The 21166-nt window shown below is 34.8% G+C and overlaps 2 protein-coding genes across 2 annotated transcripts; one reads left to right on the top strand and one right to left on the bottom strand.

Annotated features, from left to right (window-relative positions):
- The first annotated feature begins 435 nt into the window (after window positions 1–435).
- On the top strand, window positions 436–1266 carry LOC138342043 (nuclear transport factor 2-like). The gene is made up of 2 exons (XM_069294225.1): window positions 436–718; window positions 881–1266. The coding sequence occupies exons 1-2, from the start codon at window positions 436–438 to the stop codon at window positions 1264–1266; spliced, it is 669 nt and encodes a 222-aa protein (XP_069150326.1).
- A 12275-nt stretch (window positions 1267–13541) lies between these two features.
- LOC138342042 (uncharacterized) lies at window positions 13542–15088 on the bottom strand. Its single transcript, XM_069294224.1, has 2 exons — window positions 14662–15088; window positions 13542–13594 (listed from the first exon to the last, which is right to left on the bottom strand). The coding sequence occupies exons 1-2, from the start codon at window positions 15086–15088 to the stop codon at window positions 13542–13544; spliced, it is 480 nt and encodes a 159-aa protein (XP_069150325.1).
- Between the last annotated feature and the right edge of the window lie 6078 nt (window positions 15089–21166).

The following is a 21166-nucleotide window of genomic DNA, read 5'->3' as shown; positions in this document are numbered from 1 at the left end:
AATTTTTAACCAATTACAACATGCCACGTAATAAATGAAATAATTAAAAATATTGACTTATAGTCTGTTAGCCAAAAGGGCAAAATAGGTACCTAAAGGTTAACCCCAAGTGTATATTAAGGCCAAAAGAAAAACGAGGGGTATTTTTGTACCATTTCTAATACTATAAGGGTATTTTAGACCCTTCTCCGCTTGGAGAATTCCATTGGTCTAGAAAATGCCTTCCTCATATCTATATTGTGTACTTAAAGTGTTGCTAACTTTACATGATTAGTAGAATGCCAAAAGTGTATTACTTGTATTGTTCTTTGGTGCACCTTTTTTAAAATCTTGTTTAGAGATATTATTAATTGAAGAATCATTAGCAAGAATTGTATGATAAGGTGATAAATTGAATATTATCTTGCAATATGTAAAACCTTATAGCTTTTCTTGATGATTGAGCAGAATATCAACACTTTGATATGTTCATTGGACTACAAGAACTACAAGGCCGAAATAAGGACTGCAGATGCACAGGATTCCTTCAAGGATGGGGTGGTTGTTTTGGTGAATGGATGCTTAACCGGAAGGGATAACTTAAAAAGGAAATTCGCCCAGACATTTTTCCTTGCTCCGCATGAAAAGGGTTATTTTGTGTTGAATGATGTTTTTAGGTATGGCGAAGATAATAAGATTTATACCATTTCAGAAGTGCTTAATGGAACTGAGGATGCCAGTCAGAGATTTTTACCCCTGATCAAGGTTGGATCTCTTTTCTAATTCAATAAATGTACTTGTTCTTTTATCCTCTTAAAATATTTTACTATTTTCATTTTGAATACAAAACCTACTCATGTGGTTGATCCTCCAAATCTCGACCAAGCTGACTCACCTGCAGGAGAAGTTCAACATGTTGAGGAAAAAGCCAATGACTCTTCGATAGATAGGAGGCAAGTTGCTGATCAAAGAGAGATTGTTGTGGAAACTGGATCATATTTCAACGAGGACCAGCACCCTACAAATACAGAATTAGCTAATTCTGTTGCCCAAGGGGATGCTCCAAAGAAGTCGTATGCATCCAATGTTAGTTCACAAATAAAGAAAGGGCCAACCAAAATCCATGTATCCACCAATACTTCCAGAGTGGCTCCTCTGAAGGCTGTAAAACAACCAGTTACTGCAGTAGCACAAAACGCAGCTCCTGAATCATCAAATCCTACTACCAATAGTGGAATCGATGTACCTGAAGATAATGATGTTGAAGATGAAGATATAATCTCTTGAAACCTGTCTGAAATAAACTCAACACTTCGATCATGTGATGGACACATCTATGTCTGAAAAAATTGAATAGCGATGTCCATATTTAATTTTTGTAGCAAATAAAGGAGCACAATAAGTAGATGCGTTTTGAGTTTGATCTAGATGTTGTATTATCTGATTTGCTTGCAATTGTCATGTTCATTTTGCTTTTGAATTTCTCATTGCTTAAAGTCCCATTAAGAGTACATTGTCATCTAATTTACTTAAATTTGAATTCTTGCAGCTGAGGGATACTTTATTTATGTCCGAAATTTGCCTCTAGAGGTTACTGTAGCCCAACTTGAAGCTGAATTTAAGACATATGGGCCTATTAAGCAAGAAGGCGTACAAGTTAGAAGTAATAGGGTTAGTGCATCACGTTATATCATCTTGGTTCAGTTACCTACAAATTGTCAATATGTGTCTACTTATTCCCTTTTCTGCAGCAACAAGGATTCTGCTTTGGTTTTTTTGAATTTGAAGATATGAGATCCATGAACAGTGCCATACAGGTATGTGCCCCTGAAATATCATTGCACTGTCTATCTTTTTATAGAATTTAGAATGTGTTTACTTCCTAGACTTTTTAGTACATGATATGAAGATGCATTACTGTGACTATTCATTTTTCAGGCTTCACCCATTATCATGGAGGCTTGTCAAGTTGTTATCGAGTTGAAAAGAACAACAACTAGAGTTAAGTGGACACATGATAACAATCTGTAGGTGTTAGTGAACAAAGATGAATATAATGTATGCTGAACCAACCCTATTACTTCTAACTTGTACACCTCCTTTCATAATATGCCTAAATCTCATAAATTCAGCTTCGAGTTAGGATACAGTAACATCTACAGGCAAATTGCAGACATAAATAGAGTAGCACTCAACTCCAAGAATTAAAATCGAAGTAAATCAGATGACAATGTACTCTTACTGGCGGTAAACAATGAGTAAGTCTAAAGCTGAGTAAGCATGACAATGCTAGTAGATCAAATAACCCAACATCTAGATCAAACCACATATACTTATTCATTTTCTCAAAAACTAAATACTAACATGCCTATTCCATTTTTTTGTCACATATAGATGTGTCCATCAAAAGATGAGTAATGAGTATATTTCAGGCTAGTTTCAAAGAAATTGTACATTCATGTTTCGTATCATTAGTTTCAGGTACATTAACACCACTGGGGCAGTAGCATTTGATGCTTCAAGAGCTACAGTTTGTGCTACTGCAGCAACCGACTGTTTTACAGCCTTCGGAGGAGACATTTTGGAAGTATTTGTGGGTACCTAAAATTTGGATGTCCCTTTCTTTTTTGTGAAGTGACGAATGATGCATATGACTTCTTTGGAGAATCCTCTTGGGAAACAAAATTAGCAGATTCTGTATTTGCTGGGTTCTGATCCTCGTTGAAACGAGATTCAATTTCCACAACGATCTATCTTTCATCACCAACACGTCTCCCATCTTCCAAAGAGTCGTTGGTCGTTTCCTCAACATGTTGAACTTCTTCAGCATGTGAGCCAACTTGGTTGATATATTGGAGGATCAACGACATGAGTAGGTTTTGAATTCAACATGAAGATAGTAAAATTTTTTTTAGAGAAAACAGGAACAACTACACTTATTGATTTAGAAAAGAGAACCAACTTGGATCGGGGAACGAAACCTCTAACTACACATCCTCAACTGGATTAATCATTTTCGAGACGGTATCAATCTTATTTTCTTCTACATACCTAAAAACAACATTCGAAACAAAATAACGTTATCTTGTGGAGCAAGGAAAAATGTCAAGGCGAATTGCCTTTTCAACTTATCTCTCCCTGATAAACTTCCCTTCAAAAAAACAATCAACTCATCCTTAAAGGAATCGTATGCATCTACAGTCATTATTACGATCTTATAGTTCTTGTAGTCCAATGGACAATATCAAAGTATTGATATTCCACTCAAACATCAAGAAAAACAATAAGGATTTAAATTACATTATTTTCTTGTTTTTTTTTAAATTACAAAAATCTCTTAAAATTTATGGATTTTGGATACATTACTAGTTCTTGATACATGACTCGACTTCTGGATACATAGGTGAGGGATGTATCCGCAAGGGGAGGGATGTATCAGAGATGGGATATGACATCCGAATGCATCACTTGACTTACAGATACATCAGCAAACATCCGGATACATAGGTGAGGATGTATCAGGGGAGTTATTTATTTGTGAGGGGATATAATGTATCATCGAGAGGAGAGTGATGTATTCGAGAAGAGATTTTTGAAACATTTTTAAATGATAGAGAATTTTAGAGATTATGGTAAAATAAGATGTGTATTCAAAATTTTGAGATGATGGGTGCACTATTACGAAAAGGTAAATCTAAGCTTCTCTTAGAGAGGTGCACCCAATCATCATCGCACGACATTATACAATACTTCATATGTGGGTTCACACATATATATTTAAATACTTTTTTAAAAAAATATAATACTATTATATATGATTTCAGGAGTAGAGCATGTGTTCACGTGAACCCTGTGACCCCCTCATGAATACGCCTTTGTGTGTATTTAGGTTATTCTCTTTTTCAGTATTGCAAGATAGTATTCAATTGAATTTATCACCTTATTATGCAATTCTTGCTAAAGCTTCTTTGATTAATGTATCTCTAAACAAGATTTAAAATAAGGTGCAACAGTTCTAACTCTTGGTATAACAACAGTTCCTCTCGGTCATATTCTATCATGTTTAGAGTGGACAACATGAATTGAAGTCAAAACTTCGAAACGTGTTTTTATGATTGATAAATCTGTTATTTTTTTCTCCCACACTCAATGAATAATTGGTCACGTTCTATCCTTCTTTACTTAAATACGAAACCCGGTTCACAACAGAGTTTGAACTCATGACGTGCGTGCACCTCATGTTCATGTTGTACTACCTTCGCTATTCTACCAAAGGCATTGAGGCCATAGTTCTCAAAACGAACTTTCCAATACTACCAACCACAAATATTTTATCTAAAAGCATAACCTAAAAGTTGTTACATCAAGCTTTCAACCTCACTTTCAAGTTCAAATAGAAAGTATTTTTGGTGTTAGTAAGAACTACTCCTCTACAACACTCAACTAAGTGCCTTTTACCAACAAGTATATCTATTACCTACAGATGCTATAGCCCATAGGAACATAATTGGTATTATCTTCTTTATTTTGATGGGTAAACAAGATTAAACTTACAAGAACAATTAGTGAAGTTTAACTTTTATGAACCAATAATTCTTTTGTAAATCAGTGTCTTATGTTGTGACATTATACTTCTTTTATCTTTGTCGTTATTGTGGTTTTGCGCTGAAATGCCCATGCGCTTGTTATTATTAATCTCACAACAATTCTTTTATCACATTACGTCTTAAACAGATGTATCTAATTTTAGCACAAAAAAATTAATTTTATTCCATTTAGAATACACACTAAGAATTATTATAACCACTTAGTCTGATCACTAATCAACTCCAGTACAACAACTACTCTAATTAGTTGCCTTTTATGTTATGGCACCATCATCAATAATAACTCATCATTACTAGCAAATTTTGAGATTCATATTGCTTCATAGTACGCTTCTAGAGTTCTAGTACAACAAAATATTTAATTTATTTGATACTATACTTGTGGCACCTCTAGTGCATCACAAATTATTTCTTTTCAAATAACGCATCAAGAAGCAATATATCAACAAGAACATGAGAAATATAATAAATTATAAAAAATTAAGAATATATTTTCCCACTCTAACGTTACATCCAATCATATCACAATTGATCAACTATCACAAATATGTATATGCAACATTTATTAACATATAATTAAAAAAACCTTAGATTCTATTTTTTCTTTTCTTACGAATATGTTACACAACCTTAACAAAACACATCTACACTTTCAAATATTTCATAAAGGAGAGATAACTTTTTCATTAAGTTTTCAATTCTATATGTAAATACAAATTTATAAATTAAAATGTCAAAATATTCATCTCTTTGTTTTCAACAAAAACCTTTTGCATATGTATAGAAGAATATTCACAAATGTAACACAATAATAATTTTCACATCTAGTATTAAGTTTCAAGAAGTTCAAAAGAATTAAGTCTAAATTTTGATGCTCAAAAAACACAAACATGTAATTTATTAGAATGTTCAATTTCAACACAAATTTATGCATCTAAAGCAACCCATTTATGATAGCTTAGCTACTCAATAAAATTGTTACAAGTTAATGGTCTCTAAAGTACTCGATCAAACAATAAGCATTTAACAAAACATTTTTTCACCAGACTAATATCATCTATCTCAGTTACTTTAAATATTATAAAATATGTTTTCTTTTTAATTATCTCTAGTCGATTATTTGTAATTTTGTTCCTCTCTCATAAGATTTTAAAATATTAATGCGTTTATTAGGGTTCGGGGTTCAACCTTTTAAAGTATTTTTATGTTATTGCTTGACTATAAAAATTTCATTTCTTGCTAAAAATAAGTTGTTTTCTTTATATGTTAAGATTTGCTATCGACTTCTAACTTAAAGGTTTTTAAGTTTATTTTTCGAGTTATAATTTTTATTTTCTGCTATATCTAACAATTGTGTTAATATATATGTTATCCCTCTTTGATTATGTATAATTTTGTTCTTCTCGTAAGACTACAGTAGTTATGTGTTGATTATAATATGGGGATTAGATTTTTAAAGGTTTCTAAGTTATTTTTTTGACTTAAAATTTTCATTTGTTGATAAATAATTTTAATCATTTTGTTAAATTTTATCTAACTCAAATAAAAGGTTTCAACTTTTAATCATATTTTCATAAGGTTCATTGGCTCGAATATTAAATCATATATACCACCTTACATAATATCAATATTTCCCATATGTGAATTTAATAAGAAGAACTTTCCATTCTAAGAACGTAACTAGTTCTAGAATTCCTAATATACATAAAAATTAATTTTCTTGTTCAACTTGGGTGTAGTGAACAAATATACTTGGTACCATCCAAATCTAACACCCAATCTTTTACATATTAGCCATAAGATTTACTTGAGAAATGACCACATAAATATATCTGTTTAGTCAAATTTAATTTTTCTTAGTGAAATTATCATTTCTCCAAATCTTCTTCCACTTTAAAGGATATATAAGCTCAATTTACCACACACAAATAAATTTAAACTTGAAATATATATAGTGTTGTTACATACCTTCTTCATGAACACAAAAAGTCCAATTATTCTCCTAATTGTAGACTTACATGGAGTATATATGCTTGAACTTATCATTAGGCTCCCTTGTACACATCAAACCAAATTCCTATTGTCTCTTGACTATTTTTCGTTCGTTTGCTAGTGTTGATCACCATCCTATCAATTTATCAATTAGTAGTATTTTTTTGTAAGAAAATAAAGTATATGAAATATTTTTAGGATTGTTGAATATTTTATAGAAAAATACTTTATCATGAATATTTTAGAAAATTCTTATTATTTGAAGCGTGTTTGACAGTACGAGCAAAAGAACATAAAATAGGATATAAATTGAATAAAAAATTTGCCTTAAATGTACAAAATTAATGTGCATAAACTCATTCTTACAATTTAATTTAGAATTGTAATAAAGAAATGACTCATAATTGATATATGTTGTAATAGCAAGGAGTTGGAAGAAAAGGTCAAACAAAACTATTTAGGACATTTAATACTCATAAGAAATATGTTAGAATAATTAAAAAAACTCAGATGCAATTTTTTCTTTCTTAAAATTATATACAACACAATCTTTATAAAACATCCTAATATTTCATAACAAGGTATAACTTTTTCATAAAATTTTCTATTTTGAATGTACAATATAAATTTATAAATTAAAATGTCAAATTTCATCTCTTTATTTTCAACAAAAACCTTTTGTATATGTAGAGAAAATATTCACAAATATGATTATAATACTTTTCACATTTAATCATTATTTATATAAGTCTTAAGAAATTCGAAAGAATTAAATCTAAAATTTAAATGCTCAAAAACATAAACAAGTAATTTCTTAGTGGTTAAATTCAATTCAACACAAATTTATGGCTAAAAAAATCCATATATGATTATGTATTTACGTAGACAGTCAATAAATTGTTATAAGTTAATAAAAATAAATTAGTAAATCATTCCAAAGCATAAACTTGTGTCCATATATAAACACAAAGTACTTCAATTCAAATATAGAAAGATAATTAACTAATCAATCTACTAAAATATTACTTCCTCGTCCGGTATTATTTATCATGGTTTCTATTTTTAGAGTCAAATTATAAAAAACTTTGATTAATATTTTAAGATATATTTTTTCATCATAATAATATGCAAAAAAATTGCAATTTATAGTACTTTACATATAGTTTTAGGTTATCTAATTTTTTATTTATATCGAATTAATGTGATCTAATTAAATTTTGAAAATTAGTCAAATTAACTTTTAAAAAGCACACATGACAAACAATACCGGACGGAGAAAGTATGTGGGAGATTTACACATGAACCACATGATCATAGTAAAATTCAAAATAATAACTTTTAAACAATTTATTTTGAGTATTCTAGAATAACATGAACCAAAAATAGCAGCATCCAAAAAACTATGAACATAATCCCCCCCCCCCCCCCACACACACACACACAAACACATCATTTTATTAAATCTTATCTAACTCAAATAAAATATTTCAACCTTTTATCATAATTTCATAAGAATAATTGATCCAGATATTAAATCATATATATCACCTCAGATAATATCAATATTTTTCATATGAGAGTTTAATAAGAAAAACTTTTCCATTCCAATAACCTTAATAGTTCTAGTATTTCTAACATATAAAAAATGCATAAATAATATTTTCACATCCGTATTGTGAAAGTGAAAATTTTTCGCAAATTTTCATGTAGTGATTTTTCAAACACGTGTCAAGTTCCGTTCTGTTTTCACTAGATAATCACAATGGACATGAGTCATTTTAAGTCGGTTCTTCTTATTTAGACTCTAGCTAAATTATATTTTTGGATCATTTCCCAAGCTCCTTCTTAAATCACTTACAAGGAGCTATTTCTTCATTAAAACTTACACCCATGAAAATAAAAACGTCTGCACGTTTTCTCCACTTTCACACCTTGATTATATTATGAACCTTAACACTTAATATTCTCAATAGGTTTATAACATTGAACTGATCATTAGCAAAAGTTTATAATAACCTTATTCCATTGTCTTCTATTTCATAATATTTTTCAAAAGAAATAAACACAATGATCAATTGTTCAATATCTACCTATACATATATTTTAAGTTATTATTATACATGGTGATAATATTATTAAACGCATTGATACAGTATCATAAGATTAGTGATCTCCAAAAGAAAAGAAAGAATAACTAAAAAAATGTAGACAACAAACAAATCAGAAAAGAAGCTTTAATTAAGCATAATACAATTATTAATTTTCAGAAAAGAAGAACGAAAAAATTAAAAATGACAAAAACTCGTAGGAATAAAATCATTATTTCGATATTCAAGAATCAATCAAAACACTGTTACTTTTTTTAGAACTTAAAAATATAACTCAGATAACCGTAGACTTGTTAACTCCAAACCATTGTGGTCAATAGATATATTTACGGAAAAAGGTCAAAAATACCCTTAAATTATCTGAAATAGCTCATATATATCCTTAAAATATATTTTGGCTCAAAACTTCTCTTCTCGTCAAACTATCGGGTCAAAAATGTCCTTCTAATTAACGGAAATCGTTAAATGCCATGTGGATGCCACATGAACGCCACATGGCATCCCAATAGATTTTCACTGCGACATAGAATAAAAGGAAACGGGTCAAAAGTACCCTCAAACTATCCTAAATAGCTCATATTTACATTTAAACTATATTTCGGCTCAAAACTACCCTTTCCGTCAAACTATTGGGTCAAAATTGATCTTTTTTAGCGGAAGTTGTTAAATTCCACATATACCACATTGACTAAATCCCTAAATCTTAATTACTCATTTTCCCCTCATTTCATTATTTTCCAGAAACAATTTCATCCTTATCCCTCATTTTGTGGCTAAGGTTTCATAGTTTTCTTCGTTGCTGGGTTTAAAAATGGATATTCGTGGTTATGAGTTAGTAAACTTTTTTCTTATTTTATTGTGTTTGCAACCACAAAAATCTACTTTGAAACTCATCATAGAAGAAAATTATGGAACCTTGGCCACAAAATGACGGGAAAGTTGTGAAATTCTATCTATCATACTTTGATATCTTAACTGTAATAAAATAATAAAAAATATTGACTAACCTACCACCATAAATATCCATTTGAAAACTCAGCTCCGAAGAAAGCTACGAAGCCTTAGCTGCAAAATGAGGGGAAAGTTATGAAATCCTAACTATCATGCTTTGAAATCATAAACATAATAAAAGAAAAAAAATATTTACTAACCTACATGTATGAATATCCACTTTGAAACTCAACCACGAATAAAAGTATGAAACCCTAGCCGCGAAATAATGGAGAACTGGTGAATATATCATTTTTGAAATAATGAAATGAGGGGAGAAGTAATTAGGATTTAGGGATTTAGTCTATGTGGCATTAGAACCTTATTGGCATGCAATGTGGCATCCACATGACATTTAACAACTTCTGTTAATAAGAAGGGTACTTTTGATCCAATAGTTTGACGGGAAGGGTAGTTTTGAGCCCGTAGTATAATTTAAGGGTATACATGAGCTATTTTTAATAGTTTAAGGGTATTTTTGACCCTTTATATTTAGTCTACGTGGCACTGGAATCCTATTTGCATGCAATGTGGCGTCCACATGGCATCCACGTGGCATTTAACAACTTTCGTTAATACGAAGGGTATTTTTGATCCAATAGTATGACGGGAAGGGTATTTTTGAGCCAAAATAAACTTTAAGGGTATATTTGAGCTATTTCGAATAGTTTAGGGGTATTTTTGAGACTTTTCCGATATATTTATTACTCCTAGCAATATGATTTATATATGATTAAAATAAATTATTAGGTACATATATTAGATGTTGAACCCATTTTCACTAGTTCATGTGTATATTTTTTTTCTTCGGATTTTGAACCTCTTTCTTAAAATTATGGGTCAGCCACTACTTGCTGGAGTCTATTTGAAGAAAAAAATCAACAATTATCTTAAATTTTAACAATTCATTTATTATAAACTAAGGAAAAAATCAAAAATTCATTAATATAGGAAGTTAAAACAATATGATAATATGACATTTAATAAAATTTGCCCATAAAACAATTAGATGATACAACATTTAAAAAAATTTGCCCAAAAAAATTTTGAAATCTAAATAAAAATGCATAAATAATATTTTCACATCCATAGTGTGAAACTGAAAACTTTTTGCAAATTTTCATGTAGTAATTTTCCTCACACATGTCAAGTTCCATTCTGTTTCTCAGTAGATATTACAACAGACAATGTCATTTTCAGTCGATTACATCTTATTTAGACTCTAGCTAAATTGCTTTTTTGGATCAATTTCTCAAGTCCCTTCTTAAACCACGTGACAAGGAGCTATTTCGTCATTTTCACTTACACCCACGGAAATAAAATACCGCTTCACATTTTTTCCACTTTCACACCTCAATTTTTTCCCTTTATAATCTCTCAATTGGCTGAAGGTTTCTCCAAGCATTCATCCATAAAAGTGAATTTCATACTTACATAGTTTTTTTCCTATTAAGTTTATTTAGTTAGTAATTCAATAGCTTTCTTATTTTTTTAGTTTTTGTTAACATGCAGAGAGCTAATTATCAAGACAAAAGAAAAAGGATTGTAGTTCTAATGCGATACCTCCAGCCAATGGCACATTGGAGCGAATCCAGCATCTAATCGTAGCAATTATCGAAGCTACTAATGAGCAATGGAGGAGAAGTAAAGATTGTTTGTCTTTGCTATGACAATTTTTTGACCCCACTGAATCTGTCAAACATGCTGGTGGAGATGATGTTGAAAAATGGTGATGCATAGCATAACAATACAAGCGGGATACCTAATAAAAACTTTATTATCTTAGATAGGAGGAACTTAGTCCTTCCTTTAAAACAACAAGGAAAGATGAAATAACAACAACGACATAAAAGCTATTACTTTGTTAAGATAATAAAGGGTTTTCTATCAACTCCACCAACATGTTTATTTAGTAAGAAAATTATCATGACAAAGAAAAACTATCTTCACTTTATTTATCTTTTTACACGAGTATAAAAGTCGTTCAATTTTCTTTCTTTCTTTTTTGGTCCTTCACCTGTTGTGTAGACAGTGATTTCTATTCAATTGAAGATGATTTCACATTGAGAACTAAAGGTAAAAATATAAATTATTTCCAACTTCAATTTTGGTACAAATTAAAATTGAATAAATATATATAAATCAATTCGTAAATTCTTGATATGTTGAGTAGGACGTTGTTGGATTTCAACCTCAGCTACACTTTAAACAACATATCCTTGCGATCCACCAGCTAGAAACTTGATTCATTTTTTCGAGTAAACATCAAAATTACCATTCAATGAAAGCCTTAAATTTTCATTCGCAACATTCCTTGAAGTTCCTACTGTTGATACCCAACTTTGGACCTCCGCACATAATTTAACTATCAAGCTTCATTAATTTTGATTGATTTAAAATAATTAGCTTTATAAAATTTAAAATGTTTTTAAAGTTATTTTAGAGTAATTTTAGTAGATTTTATAATTTTTAAATAGTAAATATGTTTTTATATAATTAGTTTATTTTATAAATATTTGAAAATAATCCTGAAAAGATATTAATTTTGGTAAGTATTTTACAAAATTAGTTTAGTTTAGGTTATGGTTAATTTTAAAAATCAACTAGTTTATGGTTGAAATAATTATTTTATTTTTTTAAGATTTAGAAGCTCCTAAATTAATTATATTAATTCATCTTATTTACACTTTAACTGAATTTGCAAACTAAATTTGATTTGGCTAAATTAATAAATCATTTAGCTAACCCATATTAAAGGAACAAATTATGGGCCTTTTGTGACGACCCAAAAAGGGGTGTGATGGCATTCGTCTTATCCCAGCAAGACAAGTCAGCCTAAAACCAAATATCTAACAAAGTGCGGAAGTAAATGACAATCCAACAACAATTTCTAGTATGAAACCAAGTCATATTAATTCAATCCCCAAAACCAGGTTGTCACGTGCACAAGCCTCTAATGTAAACATTAGAATTGAAAGAAAATAGAAGTCTAAAATGAAGTTGTCTTTCAAGTAAAAACAAAATCATAAACTGGAGTAGGAAAGTTCGCTGAGATGACAAACAACTACCTCACAATCCTCCACAAGATGCCTCGGAAACGAAGAGAATAGAAGGTATCACAAAGATCCAGGCTCGTAACCTACAAAAATTTGTAAAAGCAAGGGGTGAGTACCAAACCACGCGGTACCCAATAAGCAAACCTCTAAACACAAGTTAAGTGAACAAAATACGGGTACTCCTTACACCCTATCTAAACCTCCACGCTACAGCCTAACAGTTTACCAAACACACCACTCAATAACCACACTCTATCAGTTTACACATTCTCAATAACAACTCAATATTCAACAATCACAAACTTCACAGAGAAACAGTCACAAGATCAGCAAAACACTTGTTCAAGTTCATCAATAGTAAAATGTGCAATGCCATGAGATGCAATATCAAATATCGTGATGCATGTCTTTCTTAACGATACACACCCGCTGTCTCTCAGTCCGGGACCCATGGGGGACATATCTGTCCATACATCTGTCGCGGCGCACGACACGACTCTTTATAATAGTAACCATCGCGGCGCGCGATACGTCCCTCGAAATAATATCCATCACGGCGCGCGATACGACGCTCGAAATGATACATCCTTATACCACAATCATGTCTCAGATACAATGCAATTGACATGCTCAAATGAAAATGAGGAGACAACCATTTTGATACCAAAGAGCAATTTACAACAAGGAATACAACACCAACAAATAAGCAACAAGTCTCCAAATCATTCTCAACATCACACAAGAAGATACACGAATTTCATACGCTTAACAAGAGTTTAGAAATCCACTTACCTTAACCACTCGAATAATCAGTCTGGGACTTGAGCCTTCCCTTTCTGTTGAGCTTCCAAATCGATGCAATCTATGAAAGTATATACATTCACAATAAGGTTTCAGAACTAACAACACTCACACTTTTGTGTGTTTAATCTTGACCTAAAATTTCACCTCAAATTTATAATCAAGTTCGTAACTCTTGATGCCAACTAACATTTCAACTATTATATTTTTTTAAGTTCCAAGTCTAAGGTTAAGTCCCTCCTTTTTTTTTTCTTCAATACCACTCTAATAATCCACCAACAATTAATTATCTATCTTAGTATAACAAACATAAATTATAATATGCTAACAATAGTAAGGATATTTCTAAAAAATAATCTCCAATACTTCCATCTAGTCAAAGGCTTAATCAGTAGAGGTCACTATCCGATAAATTCTCAACTTCACAAAATACAAATTTTTATATATATTTTCCTTTCCAATCACTTCCAACAACCCAATTTAATAATATTTTATTTTTATAATGTGAACAATAAGAAAAGAAAAATAAATAAAGGAAAAGAAAATATTAAAGTTGATGATTTTACGAACTGGGAAAAAAAGAATAAAAAAAAGAAATTGCAGATTTGATAATCTGCATCCAAATTTTGCCAAACACAAACATTAGATCATATCTTGGCAATCATTGCCAATGATTAGGTTATTATTATTATTTTAAATTTATTTTTTTTTTGTTTACAACCATCAAAATATATACTATAATAAAAATTTAAAGGGATCCTAATTCTCTTTCTTCCTACCATTCAATCTTATATATATAAACATATGTGTGCAACAATTAAAGAAATTAATGCAGGTGTAGTTTACCTGAAGCTGTCGAACCCTTCGTCCGTTCCGTCTTTCTCCTTTCTTTTTTTTTCTTTTGTGAATTAATTAAGTACTAATTGTGATAGGTTTTACCCACATATTTTATTAAATAAATGCTAAAGTATAGGGTCTTAAATAAATTATCACTTTAGCCCATAAACTATCGATTAATTAACTTAAGTTAAACAAATATTCAGAACTCTAAAGAGGAGCTTTTGGGTCATTACATTATCCACCACTAAAAATCATGTTCGTCCTCGAACATAGAGTAAAAGAAAGTACCTGAAGCTTCAAAAAGTTGAGGATATCTGGCGCGCATGTCAGACTCAGTCTCCCAAGTTGCCTCTCCCACTGTTCGGTGCTTCCAATGCACCTTCACTGAAGCAACCTCCTTGGTCCTAAGCTTTCGAACCTGCCTATCCAAAATAGCTATAGGCTCCTCCTCAAATGTCAAGTCTGGACCCAACTCCACAGAATCAAGTGAAAGCACATGAGATTCATCCGTAATATACTTTCGAAGCATAGAGACATGGAAAACATGATGAACTGCCGACAAACTAGGTGGCAAGGCCAGCTTATAGGCCACCTCTCCCACTCGGCTCAAAATCTCAAAAGGTCCAATGAACCTAGGGCTGAGCTTGCCCTTTTTCCCAAACCTCATCACACCCTTCATGGGTGATACTCGGAGCCAAACATGATCACCCTCCATAAACACTAAGGCTCTAACTCTCCGGTCTGCATAACTCTTCTGTCGACTCTGGGCTGTCAACAGTCTATACTGAATCATACGGACTTGTTCCATAGCATCTCTAAGCAAGTCTGTATCCAAAGAGTCCATCTCCGCCGAATCAAACCAACCAATAGGAGATCTACACCGTCTACCATACAATGCCTCAAATGGGGCCATTTGGATACTAGAGTGATAACTGTTATTATAGGCGAACTCCGCTAAGGATAAATGTCGATCCCATCTTGCACCAAAATCGATTACACACGCTCGAAGCATATCTTCCAATACCTGAATGGTCCGCTCAGATTGACCATCTGTCTGAGGGTTAAATGCCGTACTCATATCTAACTGAGTACCCAGACCATGTTGTAATGCCTTCCATGAAGTGAGAAGTAAATAGTGAACCTCGATCTGATATGATAGAAACAGGAACTCCATGTAGTCACACAATCTGACTGATATATAGTTCGGCTAACTTTTCTGCTGTTTACTTTACCCGAACCGGGATGAAGTGGGCAGACTTGGTCAGCCTATCAACAACAACCCAAATAGAGTCATAACCACTCACTGTGGTAGGCAAACCCACAACAAAGTCCATAGTAATCCGCTCCCACTTCCAAGTAGAAATAGGCATCCTTTGAGATACACCACCAGGCCGCTGGTGCTCATACTTGACCTGCTGGCAAGTCAAACACCTCAAAACAAAGTCTGTAATATCTCTCTTCATCCCACACCACAAGTAATGTTGACTCAGATCATGATACATTTTCGCCGCTCCCGGATGGATAGAATATCGAGAACAATGGGCCTCCTCAAGGATCAATCTAATCAAATCGCCTGTCTTGGGACCACAAATCCTGCCTCCAATCCTCAAGACACCATCAGAATCAAGGACAGCCTCCTTAGCTTCCCCTCTCAATACTTTGTCTCGAATGAGACATAATTTTTCATCATCAAACTGGTGTGCACGAATCAGCTCGACTAGAGAAGATCGAGCCTCAATAAAAGCAATTATCCCATCACTCTCCTCTGAGATCTGTAATCGGACAAGACTGTTAGCTAACAATTGAACATCTCTAGCCAATGGTCTCTCCTCAACACTAAGAGATGCAAGACTCCCCATGCTATGAGTCTTCCTACTCAAAGCATCGGCCACAATATTGGCCTTCCCCGGATGATACAGAATGGTCACATCATAGTCCTTCAGCAACTCAAGCCATCTTCGTTGCCTTAAGTTCAAATCCTTCTGGCTAAAGATATACTGAAGACTCCGATGATCAGTGAAGATCTCACAATGCACTCCATACAAATAATGACGCCATAACTTAAGTACAAATACCACAGCCGCCAACTCCAAATCATGAGTAGGGTAGTTCTTCTCATGGGATTTCAACTGCCTAGAAGCATAAGAAATCACTTTCCCCTTCTGCATCAAAACACCACTCAAACCAACTCCTGAAGCATCACAATACACAGTAAAGTCTACACCTTCCTCAGGTAGAGTCAACACAGGAGCATAAGTCAACAAAGTCTTGAGCTTTTGAAAGCTCTCCTCACACTCATCAGACTACTGAAAACTCACATCCTGTCGAGTCAATCTAGTCAATGGAGCTGCAATAGTAGAGAAACTCTGAACAAATCGTCGATAATAGCCTGCCAATCCCACTAAACTCCAAATCTCAGTAGGTGAAGTAGGTCGCGTCCAGCCTCTAACTGCCTCAATCTTGGCCGGATCTACTCTAATACTCTCCCTGGACACCACGTGTCCCAAGAATGTCATAGAAGTAAGCCAGAACTCACACTTTGAGAACTTGGCATACAACTTCTCTTCTCTCAACCTCTGAAGTACAATCCTCAGGTGTCGGACATGGTCCTCCACAGTCTTAGAGTAAACCAAGATGTCATCGATGAAAACAATCACAAAAGAATCAAGGTATGGTCGAAACACCCCATTCATCAACTCCATGAATGCTGCAGGGGCATTAGTCAATCTGAAGGACATCACTAGAAACTCATAATGCCCATACCGGGTCCGAAAAGCTGTCTTAGGGATATCTGATGCCCTAATCTTCAACTGATGATACCCAAACCTCAAATCAATTTTTGAGAACAATGATGCTCCCTGTAACTGATCAAATAAGTCATCAATACGCGGAAGAGGATAATTATTCTTAACTGTTACCTTGTTCAACTGTCTGTAATCAATACACATTCTCATAGTCCCATCCTTCTTCTTCACAAACAATACAGGGGCACCCCAAGGTGATACAATAGGGCGAATAAAACCCTTACTCAATAAATCTTGCAACTGATCCTTCAATTCTTTCAACTCTACTGGGGCCATACGATATGGAGGTATAGAAATAGGCTTAGTGCCCGGCTCCAAATCAATAGCAAAATCGATATCCCTATCGGGAGGAACACCTGGAAGATTAGAAGGAAATACATCGAGAAACTCCTGAACCACGGGAACAGAGTCCATGGAAGGTGGTTCAACACTAGTATCCCGAATAAACGCTAAGTAAGACAAAGACCCCCTCTCCACCAATTTCTGAGCACGGATAAAAGAGATGACCTTGCTAGGATAAGAACCACTAGCACTCTTCCACTCAACCCTCGGAATACCATGCATTGCTAAAGTCACAGTCTTAGCATTACAATCAAGGACAACATGATAAGGAGAAAGCCAATCCATACCCAAGATAACATCAATGTCCACCATCCCCAGAATGATCAAGTCTACCCAAGTGTCATACCCAGCCAAAGAAACAAGACAGGATCGATACACTCGATCCACCACTAAGGACTTACCCACGGGTGTAGAAACACGAATAGGTACAGTCATGCTATCACATATCATATCAAATTTAGAAGCAAAATACGTAGACACATAAGGGAATGTAGAACCTGGATCAAACAACACAGACGCATGTCGATGGCATACTGGGATGATACCTGTAATAACAGCATCGGAGGTCTCCGCCTCAGGTCTCCCGGGGAAAACATAGCAGTGGCCTCCTCGTCCGCCTCCATCCTGGGTGGTACCTCTACCCCCACTCTGCTGAGCTGCAACACCACTACTAGAAATTCTATCACCTCTACCTGACTGAACTCTGCCACGACCTCTACCCTGTGGTGCTGGTGGTCTAGTCTGGAAGGAAGAATTAGGTCGAGGCCCACCACGACCCCTTTGTGAAGTACACTGCCGCATTAGATGATCGGGATCTCCACAAGTAAAACAAAATTTCTGACCTAGGAACTGTTGTGTGGACCCTGAAAATCCACTATAATTTCCTCGCCCTGTAGGTTGCAGCTGTGAACCGTTCGAGCCCTTACCTGGGCCATAAGAACCCCTAGATGTCTGGCCACCCTCAAATGTCGGCATAGATGCATGAATAGGTCTCCGCTGCAGAAAAGAACCACTCACTCTCTGTGATCCCCTACCTCCAGATGAGGCACCCTGAAACTGACCTGATATACGAGCTCTTTTAGGGTCTCCAAACTCCTCTCTCTCCATCAATTCCGCCTCTTTGGCGGTGCTCACAATAGACTGGAAAGAAGTCCCCTCCCGAGATGTCCGAAACACAGCTGACCTGATAGAGAAAGTCAATCCCCTCACAAATCTGCGAATCCTCTCTGTCTTATTTGGAATAATGGCCAACGCATGCCTAGACAACTGGCAAAAAAGCGCCTCATACTCTGTAACCGATAAACCATCCTGTCTCAGGCTCTCAACTCTCCTCTCTCACGCTCCATGGGTTAAAACAATCTTGGAATGCACTAGCAAACTGCTCCCAAGTCACTGGAGGAGATCCAACTGGCAAACATCCTGAATAAGTCCTCCACCAGTCTCTCGCTGGTCCACGAAGCTGGAGTGTAGCATATCGAACTCCATGTGACTCAGCTAATCCAACCACCTCTAGTAACTCTCGGCAGGTAGTTAGAAACTCATGAGCGTCCTCGCTCTTCCCACCCTGAAACTGAGGTGGGTCCATCTTTCGAAATCTCTCATACCTATGCTGCTCATCCTCTGTCAGAACAACCATCGATGCAACTTGACCCCCAACTGCTTGTGCAATATCATTCTAAACCGCGAGATCTACTGGTAGTTGCCCCACCGCATCTTGAACAGCTGGAGCTTGTTGCTGCTCTTGGGTTTGAGCCCCCTCTCTAGTACGGGAGTCATGTGGTGTGGTAGTCACACCACCACCCTGAGAAAAGCCTTCAAGAACACTTAACACCCTCAATAGTGTATCCTAAAGCAAATGTGTGACTACAGGATCTTGAGGAACCTGGTCCTCCCTGCCATCAATCTGAGGTTCTGTAGAGACCTCTCTAGCACGACCTCTCACTGGAGCTGCTCTACGTCCACGACCTCTGGCTACTGTCGTACTACTAGCATGACCTCTAGCTCAAGATCTACCTCTACCCTTAGCTGGGGCCTCAACAACTGCCTCGGAAAGTGCCTCCCCTCTACCACCAGTAACATTAGTTCTAGTCCTCGTCATCTGTCAAAAGAGTATACAACAACTCAGTACTAACGAAGGTAACTACGCACGATGAGAAAGAATGAACAAAAGGAAGTTTCATAGTAATCTTTATAGCCTCTCAGAGATAAGTACAGAAGTCTCCGTACTGATCCTTGAGACTCTACGTAGACTCGGCTTGTATACACGTGAGACCTATGAACCTGGGGCTCTGATACCATTTTGTCACGACCCAAAAATGGGTGTGATGGCACTCGTCTTATCCCACCAAGACAAGTCAGCCTAAAACCAAATATCTAACAAAGTGCGGAAGTAAATGACAATCCAACAACAATTTCTAGTATGAAACCAAGTCATATTAATTCAATCCCCAAAACCAGGTTGTCACGTGCACAAGCCTCTAATGTAAACATTAGAATTGAAAGAAAATAGAAGTCTAAAATGAAGTTGTCTTTCAAGTAAAAATAAAATCATAAACTGGAGTAGGAAAGTTCGCTGAGATGACAAACAGCTACCTCACAATCCTCCACAAGATGCCTCGGAAACGAAGAGAATAGAAGGTATCACAAAGATCCAGGCTTGTAACCTACAAAAATTTGTAGAAGCAAGGGGTGAGTACCAAACCACGCGATACCCAACAAGCAAACCTCTAAACACAAGTTAAGTGAATAAAATACAGGTACTCCTTATACCTTATCTAAACCTCCACGCTACAGCCTAACAGTTTACAAAACACACCACTCAATAACCACACTCTATCAGTTTACACATTCTCAATAACAACTCAATATTCAACAATCACAAACTTCACAGAAAAACAGTAACAAGATCAGCAAAACACATGTTCAAGTTCATCAATAATAAAATGTGCAATGCCATGAGATGCAATGTCAAATATCATGATGCATGTCTTTCTTAACGATACACACCCGCTGTCTCTCAGTCCGGGACCCATGGGGGACATATCTGTCCATGCATCTGTCGCGGCGCACGACACGACCCTCTATAATAGTAACCATCGCAGCGCGTGATACGTCCCTTGAAATATAATATCCATCGCGGCGCGCGATACGACCCTCGAAATGATACATCCTTATACCACAATCATGTCTCAGATACAATGCAATTGACATGCTCAAATGAAAATGAGGAGACAACCATTTTGATACCAAAGCGCAATTTACAACAAGGAATACAACACCAACAAATAAGCAACAGGTCTCCAAATCATTCTCAACATCACACAAGAAGATACACGAATTTCATACGCTTAACAAGAGTTTAGAAATCCACTTGCCTTAACCACTCGAATAATCACTCTGGGACTTGAGCCTTCCCTTTCCGTTGAGCTTCCAAATCGATGCAATCTGTGCAAGTATATACATTCACAATAAGGTTTCAGAACTAACAACACTCACACTTTTGTGTGTTTAATCTTGACCTAAAATTTCACCTCAAATTTATAATCAAGTTCGTAACTCTTGATGCCAACTAACATTTCAACTATTATATTTTTTTAAGTTCCAAGTCTAAGGTTAAGTCCCTCCTTTTTTTTTCTTCAATACCACTC

The sequence above is a fragment of the Solanum lycopersicum genome, chromosome 2 (assembly GCF_036512215.1).
Source record: "Solanum lycopersicum chromosome 2, SLM_r2.1".
Classification (NCBI taxonomy): domain Eukaryota; kingdom Viridiplantae; phylum Streptophyta; class Magnoliopsida; order Solanales; family Solanaceae; genus Solanum; species Solanum lycopersicum.
This window is presented reverse-complemented; position numbering and strand designations above follow the sequence as displayed.